Source organism: Tupaia chinensis, unplaced genomic scaffold (assembly GCF_000334495.1).
Source record: "Tupaia chinensis unplaced genomic scaffold, TupChi_1.0 Scaffold148012_1, whole genome shotgun sequence".
NCBI classification, from domain to species: Eukaryota; Metazoa; Chordata; class Mammalia; order Scandentia; family Tupaiidae; genus Tupaia; species Tupaia belangeri.
Window position 1 is genome coordinate 2,178,058 of NW_006207862.1, and position 8,315 is coordinate 2,186,372.

The following is an 8,315-nucleotide window of genomic DNA, read 5'->3' on the forward strand; positions in this document are numbered from 1 at the left end:
TGCTTGTTCCCATCCTCTCCCACACTGCCTCAGCCAATTTAGTCCCTCCCCCCAGGAACTACCGTCCCCAGTGCTCTACTCTCTTGTGCCTTTGTGGTCTGCATTCCTATTTCCCCCATGTCCCTGGCTCCACAAAGCTGCACCAACTCTGTCTTCCCATGTTCCAAAAGGAACTCTCTCCCTTCTCCCTGTGCAAACATTGTCTCCCTTTAGGTGGCCCTTAGGAGACAAGAAGGCTGAAATCTGAATTTGCTAGGACTGATAGAGTAATGTAATTACAGTCTAAGGACCCTTCCCCTAAGAAATGTAATGGCCTCTTTGAATTGCAGTTACAAATTTGATTCCATGGTTTGGGGGTTTTTGAAGCTTAGACACTATCTCAAGCACTCTCTTAACAGGCAGCAAATCGAGTTGCTCTGGCTGAGTGTCCCTCGCCCTTTCAGTTGACTTATTAATCCCTATATGGTTTTTTGGGGATGATGGTTGTAAACAGTAACATAAACCATAACCATTACCTTCTTTATTCTAAAAGGAAATGGGCCCAGTTGAGGGAAGTGATGTGTCAAAGTTCTCAGGGCTGGACGGTGGCAAAGCTAGGACTTGTCCCCAGGCCCCCTGTGCTAGCCTCGTGCTCCTATCCCCAGCCTCAGGATAGCTGCATCCCTCTGCTGTCAGAACTCAACCCTGTGGCTGGCTCCTGCAAGCACGGCCATCCCCAGCTTGTCATCCTGGCACCCCCTCCCTTCCCTTGTGCCTTTCATCCCCAGAGGTGGGCAGGGTGGCTGGGATCTTTGCCCTGCTTCGTGCTGTTAGTCACCTCTTTCCCAATGCTGTTGATTTTTTCCCTGTCAGTCTTTGCAACCCAATTACTGTTGAGAAGAAATGCAACAAGGCAGACTCACTGCAGTTTTACTCATTGCGCATTTTCATCTTTAATTAAATAAATCAAGTAAGCCATCAGGGATGGGTTCACATTGTATTCGGCAAAGCAGACTGCCTGCCAGCGCTGCCAGCTCTTTGAAGGGCAGCCCCTGCGTCTCCAGGAAACAGCAGATTATCTGTGGCCACAGCAAGGACATCTGGGATGACTACGGCAGCTAGGGGGCTGGGAGAAATGTGAGACGGTGCCAGAGGCTGGGCAGAATGAGCCACACGCTGTGCTGCACACGCGTGGATACATACGTACATGCCATGGCCACATATGCCGCAAGGGGTAGCCTGTACGTGTGGCCATGCAACATGACACAGGGCTGAGGGCTTGGCAAAAGATGGTCTGTAGGATCGAGGATGGAGCAGGGAGCAGGCAATATGCCTCAGTACACTAAGGAGCTGGAGACCTCGGGGGAGCCCCGGCCAAGCCCAGTGTTAGGGGAAGTGGGCCGGTTGGGTTGTCTTAGTCCCCAGTAAAGTGCCTGGGAGGACACAAGCTCCACCACCAGGATGGCGCCGTCTGCATCCTGGGGGAGGATGAATTCGTCCCCACAGTCATCGGGTGCAGGACGACACAAGATCAAAGGATCTTGAAGCACTTAAGACGTTTGAAGTTGCCAGTTCTGCTTCATGCTTTTGAGGTAAAGGACGGCTTCCACTATTTCTGCAACTGGGCAGCTGACAGGTGATGCGGCTGACCTCAGCGAACCCTGGTCTTCTCCCCATCCTGGTTGGGCCACCCATGTCCTAAGAATCTTCACTAGCAAAACCAGCTCGAGGCCCCTGGATTTGAGCAGATGTTCCTTCTTCCAGTTTGTCCAGATCAAGAGACCTGCTTGGCCTCTGTAGGTACCTGCTGCTCCGACTCCTCCCCGCCCTGTCTCCCCTGAGCTCTCCCAGCCCCTGGAACCATCCGTTTGGGACTTGCCTTCACCTTCGGCCTTTAGGAATGAGGATGGGAGACTCAGCCATCCAGCCTTCTCTCCTGGCTTTCAAAGCGCCGGGCTTAGCAAGGGCGAGCCCCAGCATGGGAGTCACTCAGGGCCAGAAGATACCTTTAAGGCCAGGATCAGACCCTTTAATGCTTCTATCTCCTCCGTCCCATGCAGGCCAGTTCACCCTCCGGGACGGGATTCCATGACCTCCTGCTGGAGGGGCTGCATCATCCGCCACTGCGATGGCACCCTCTGTTCTTCGGGGTTCGGTCAGCAGCAGTCCCTACACTAGCCTCTGGCAGCAGGTCCCAGGCCGAGGGTGCTGGCAGCCAGGGAGTAACCTCTTCATTCAATGTTTCTGTCCTGTTCTGTTCTTTTCACGCGTGTGCATCACAGAGAGGACAAGTTAGATTTGCTGTGTCCCTCAGCCTTCGTAGGTCAACTAGTGATCACCTGCGGGGGGGATGCTATACAGTTGCACGTTTGGGCTTCTTTTTCCCTCTCTGCAGGGACTCACAACCTGCCCCCCACTGACTACTCCTGCAGGGACTCAGGACCTACCCTCTACTGACTACTCCCAAGGACCCCCATTGCCCTCCTCCAACCCACAGTAAACCCATAGTTGACTAACGAGGTCCAGAGGGGAAGCCAGGAATGGGTAGCAGGGGCGACAGTCTGCGGGTGTTGGACACTACCCTGGCTTACCGAGGCCTGGAATGTTCTAAATTGTTTGTATAGGCTGTGCTAAAGAAGGCTCATCAAGAAGGAAAACAAGTAAACACACTGCTGAATGGGCCTCTGTGCTGGGGAAGTGGGCCGATGGAGAGCCTCAACCACTCCCTGCGTCTCCATGCAGGGGAGCCCTGTGGAGGGGAGCAGCTGGAACAGAGGAAAGGCCAGGGCTGGCCTCACTGGGAAGGGAGGCACTGCCCCACCCCAGACCACCTTCTCCATCCTGGCTCCACACCGAAAACCCCAATTGCATGACTCTGACCACATCCATGGGGTGTAAAGCCAGCAGCTACCCCAACCCTGTTCTTCTCAAATCCTGGGGGGATCCCAGGGGTAACACCACCCCACTTGAATAGTTCCCATCTCAGACATGGGCAAAGGCAATACAGCAGAAAGGACCCTAACGTTACATCTTCAAGTCTTCAAATCATTGCCCTTGACCCGTTGCCTTACTCCCCACATAACCCCTGCTTCCAAATCATCTTAAAAGGTAATTAAAGGCTCCTCTTCCGGTGCGTGATACAGACAAACTCTGTGAGAGAAACCGAGGACTCTCCTTAAACAATGTCCTGGGGCCATCGGGGTGCTGGTTTCTGCTCTCTGGTATGCTGGATCATCCGCAGGTGTCCCGTGTGTAAGGCGCACGTGAGCAGTTATTATTATTATTGTCTTTCTTGATTTGGGTACAGCTTTGAGTCCCTGCAAATAAAATGGTATTTTCTGTCTCTTCTTTTCACAAAATAAATAAATTACATCATTGTGCAGCGTGCACATTGTCAATGTCCTGAGAAGTCCCAAAACTCCACTCTTGGTACCATCCTCAGAGAGATGGAGGCCTTGGCCCCAGAGGCATACGAAGGAGGAGAAGTCTGTTGTCTGCACTAGGAGGGCCCCTAGGAAGAGCCCCCCCACATCCTGAGGTGGGGAACAGAGAAGGATCAGGGCAGGGGCTGGGTAGGTCCGCCAGCACTTCTGGACCTGCCAGAAACATTCTGGTCCCACTCTGTGCCACCATGAGGTTTTCAGATCTGACACCCCTTTGCATCCCAAACTAGAGCCAGATCCCTGCGCAACTTAGCCTTGCACTGTAAGCCCTGGAGCGGACCGAAGTGCCTGGTGAGAGACCTGGCGGCTCCTGCACGCTGGTTATGACAAATCCCACAAGACAGCTACCGTCATCGCCTTTCCAAACAGCGACTTCCTGCAGGACTCAGATGTGGCACTTCTCTGGTGTTGAAATTAACCCAAAACTCAGCCCTCTGGGTTTGACAACGGGACATATCTGACACAGAGGTTGTCCAGGAAATCAGAAGTAGAGCTGGGAGCCCTCAGTGAACTGCCGCACCTCCCTGTGAGCTCCTGGGCAGTACTGAGTTCTGCTCCTGGGTGTGGGGTGAGAGTAGGGGCAAGCACTGCTTGGTCAGAAGGCCCCTCGCACCCCAGAAACACGTCAAGGCTTGGAAGGGATTTTGAAATCTAGCCTCTTCTCAGGGAGAGGGTGAGGGCTGCTAATTTGTGCTGCTTCTGGTAGTTTCTGAGAGTCATTCTACATGGGGTTAAACAGAAAAGACAGTGGGGTGCTGTGGGCTGCCACATGGCCAAGTAGGCTTCAGATCCTTCTGGAAGAAGGCTCCTCCTTCTGTCCTGTCCCTGCGCCAGGAGCCAAGTGCCCCCTGCTGGTTTCTCAGTCTCCCTCAGGCCCTCAAAACCAGTCAGCTTCCCAGAGGCACTCCAGCAGAAACAAAACCCCAAACAACCACAACACAAGGACACTAAGCCATAAATAACTTAAAGCCCCAAATAAAGCACCCAGCCCATCCTGAGTTGAGCAATACTCTTCCCAGAGCCTAAAGGGGGAATTTGAGACTCTAGTTGTAACCATGGCAACTGGTTGGCTGACCTCTGTCCTGGAGGGAGAAGGCAGGCTTCTCAGGGGAGGGGTGGACCGATGTGACTTCTCCCCCAGGAGCACTGCACTCTCTTCTTGGCCCTGCCCCAGAGGACCGGAGCCCAGCAGCTGCCTTTTGCCTCTGGGACCAAAGCCGTTTCTGCCAGGCAGACCCCAGGTGGCTTTCACATAGAGAGCCAGTGAGCTGGATGAAAATTCAAGGCCGCAGTCTCATGGGGGTAACACCCCACTTCAAAACATCCTGCGACCAGCCATCAGGCAGTGGATGTGCCAGGAAGGGAGCCACGAGAATCCAAATGCAGGGGCTGCAGACCCAGGCAGCTCTGAATCCACTGTTCAGCCCCAAACCCATCAAGGAACTGAGCACGGTCCTTGACCCTTTTTCTTACTCCCCACAGACCCTCTGCTTCCAAATAATCCCAAAATGTAATTAAAGGCTCCTCTGTAGGTGGGTGATCCAGATAAACCCTGCAGGAATAAAGCAACGGGAAGTTCATAGATATTTGTGAGGGTGTGTGTGTGTGTGTGCGGTGTGTGCAAGTGTGTCTTTATATGTGTGTGTGTGCTACAGCTCTACCCAGGGCTGACATTCACTAGTGACCAGCATAGCTATCCCATTTGTTGAAATACTGACTCATTCTGTACTGTCATCTGCAGAACCTCAAATGTCACTCCGACACCCTGGATTGTCTGGGCCTTTTTCCAAGGATCAACCCAGGATCCAGCCTTGGGAATGCAGGAACTAAAAGACTCACACTGAGTAAGGAAAGCAGGAGGTCCCACTGACGGTCAGTGTCTAAGTCCCTTCTGGTCTTTAAACATGTGGCCTCCCACAGGCTCTCCGAGCATTAATGTGTGTTTCATGTATGTTTCTGTGTGTGTGAGAGAGAGACAGGGAGAGGTTTATCAATAGACCCGAGCCTGCCTGGGCCCTCTCAGGAGCCCCAGGCTCTCAGAGGTCTGGTTGCGACACCCCTCAAGGGGTCGGGGCACCGCCCTGTTCTCAGGGAGAAACCCCGGCTGCAGCGGCGGGGAAGCTAGCTGGCTGGGGGCGCCTACTGCTACAGCGAGGGGTGCCTGCTCCGGGCACAGCTTCCACGGCCCTCTGCCAGGGCCGCCTCCCACCGCTGGCCTGGGTGTGAGAAAGGCAGGGCAGGCCTTTCACGAGGAGGGGCAGGCGGGACTCCAGGCACCCTACGTGACCCAGAAGGTGCCCCGTTCCTCCAGCAAGCTGACCGAGCGGTTGGTGAGGGCGGCGGCATCCCGTGCCAATTTGTAGCCGAAGAGCTGCATGGCGGGACCACAGGCGGCCTGCACCACCTGCGCCAGCTTGAAGGGCATGCTGAAGCGCCACTTCTCGAACTGCTCCGAGGAGTTCTTCTGTGTGGAGTAGATGCCGCTGCCGTCGCGCACCGCCTGTGTATTCTTCTGGATCCAGTCCTCCACCTGCGGGGTCAGGGGGATGCCGGCGAAGCGGTACATCTCGCGCGCCTTCTGCAGCGGCCTGCGCGCCACGTCCTCATAGCGCACCAGCATGTAGCGGCCCCGCAGCCAGGAGGGCTGGCGCAGGCCCAGCTCGGCCGACAGGCGGATGCTCTCGCAGTTGCCCCGCAGCCGCTGCACCTCCTCCTCTCTGAGCCGGGCCTGCCCCTCAGCCAGCCACCTCCTAAAAAAAACTCGTACTTGCCTGCGAAGGCCACCATGCGGGAGGCCAGCACGGCCCGGGGATCGCGCACCAGCTGGATGACGCGCAGGTCCAGCCGCGGGTCCTCTGCCAGCGGCTGCAGGAACTCCAGCTGCCGGATGCGGACGGCCTTGAGAGCCATGTGCTCCTTGCGGCGACAGGCCTCGGCCGCCAGGGTCACGTTGAGGGGGCCGCAGCGGCGGGGTTTGGGGCGGGGACTCTCGGAGACCTTCTTGACGAAAGGCGTGCAGACAGGGTCCGCTGGAGCCGCGGCGGAACATGAACTGGGTCAGGTGGTCCTCCGGCAGCGGGCTGATGAAGTGCTCCAGGACGTACAGATCACACAGGAAGAGCTGCTTGAGCACGTCGCGGTAGACCAGGGCTGAGCCCGCGGCGTTGGCGCCTCCCGGCTGGAAGGACACGGTGCGCTCGATGTGCCACAGCGGCTCGAAGAGGTAGAAGATGTTGCCCTGCTGGTTGAAGAACTCACCCACGAAGGAAGAGCCAGTGCGGGTGGTAGCCATGAGGAGCACGTGGCGCCGAGGTCCGGAGGAGGCAGGTCCGGGCGGCTCCCTTTCCTCCTCCTCCCTCTCCCACTCCTCTCCTGTGGACTCCGCCCCTGGCTCCACACCCAGCTGCAGGCTGAGATTCCGCAGGCGGCTCTGTAGTTGGGAGAACGCTGAATCCAGCTCGCTGAGGGACAGGAGGGATGCGTTCTCGGCCAGGACCAGGGCCGGATCCGTGCCGTTTGCATCTGTCAGAGATTGGGGGATCTGCTTCAACTTGTCGGAGACCCTGTTGGGGACAAGGGGAAACCAGGGTTAGTGACTGTCTGAGTCCCTGTCCCTTGTGCCTAAGCAGTTCCCGGATCTGATCACTCAAAGCCTGTACCAGTTGAGTTTTTCCAGAAGCAGACTTTGAGGCAAGGATTTGAGTGTAAGTAGTTCATTTGGGACATGACCAAAGGAGGGAAGTGAGGCAGGGAGAAAAGGTCCGTGAAGGGGACAAGCAGCAGATGATGTAATGGTTATTGCTGGACTCCTATGTAGTCAACTGCAGTTCAAGTCCTGAACCCAGCCCGCTTAAAACGCATGCTAGGGGCTAGGTGCTAGGTACGTGTGCGTGCACGCCCAAAATCCTGAGAGGAGAATTGTGGCATGGGCATCCCCCCAGGGAGGTCATTTCTTGGTTTGAGTACCAGACCCGGTGGCTTAAACTCACGCCGGGCACATGTGCGTGCGTGCCCAAGATCCCAAGAAGAGAATGGAGAAGGGATTGCAGCATGGCCATCCCTCCTGGGGGGTGATTTCTCGCTTTCTGTCTCTCTGTCTCTCTCTGTCTTTCTGGCGAGCTCACACGCCCTATAGCAAAAACTTCTCCAAAAAAAAAAGAAAAAAGAAGTCCATGAAGAATGTGCTGTCATGGAGTGGGCTGCCCCTGTGAGCACGTGAAGCTCAGCCAACTGGGGACCTCTGAGAGCTGTTATTTCCTTGTACTTCTGGCTTGCCAGTGCTCAGGCAGGGAGAAAGCTCTCAGGTGCAGCATTGCAGGCCTTGCAGCAGGACCCAGTAGGCAGGAATTACAACAGTCTATGCCGAGGGATCCAGTGGAGCGAGTGCCTGCTGCATAGCCAATCCCTCACCCACTCATGTGGCTGATGCTTTCTTCTAGGGCTGTGCCCTGGGAGAAAAACAGACCTCAGAAACCTTTGTCTAGCAGGCCCACTGGACGCAGCAGTACACTTCCAACTCAAGGGAGAAGAAAGGTATTTCTCTTTTTTTTTGGGGGGGGGATTTTTGCTATAGGGCACGTGCACTCGCCAGAAAGAGAGAGACAGAGAGACAGAAAGCGAGAAATCATCCCCCAGGGGGGATGGCCACGCCACAATCCCTTCTCCTCCCTTCTCCTCCCAGGATCTTGGGTACACACACACATGTGCCTGATGTGAGTTTAAGCCACCGGGTCTGGGACTTGAACTGTGGTCGACTACATGAGAGTCCAGTGACATAGCCATTATGTCAACTGCTGGTCCCGAGGAAAAGTATTTCTAGAATAGCCTTTTGAGAGACAGTCTCCTGGACTCGAGTAGTCCCCAGCCTGGGCTTCTGCACATGGCACCTCTGAC

General features: G+C 55.5%; 1 protein-coding gene across 1 annotated transcript in view; it reads right to left on the minus strand.

The window, feature by feature from the left end:
• Window positions 1-909: 909 nt before the first annotated feature.
• Window positions 910-8,315, minus strand: part of CHST3 (carbohydrate sulfotransferase 3) — a 10,120-nt gene continuing 2,714 nt past the window's right edge. Inside the window, 3 exon segments of the mRNA XM_006170096.3 lie at window positions 910-6,180; window positions 6,183-6,450; window positions 6,452-6,985. Of these exon segments, the coding sequence (XP_006170158.1) occupies window positions 5,701-6,180; window positions 6,183-6,450; window positions 6,452-6,985 (1,282 nt within the window). The 3' untranslated portion in view covers window positions 910-5,700.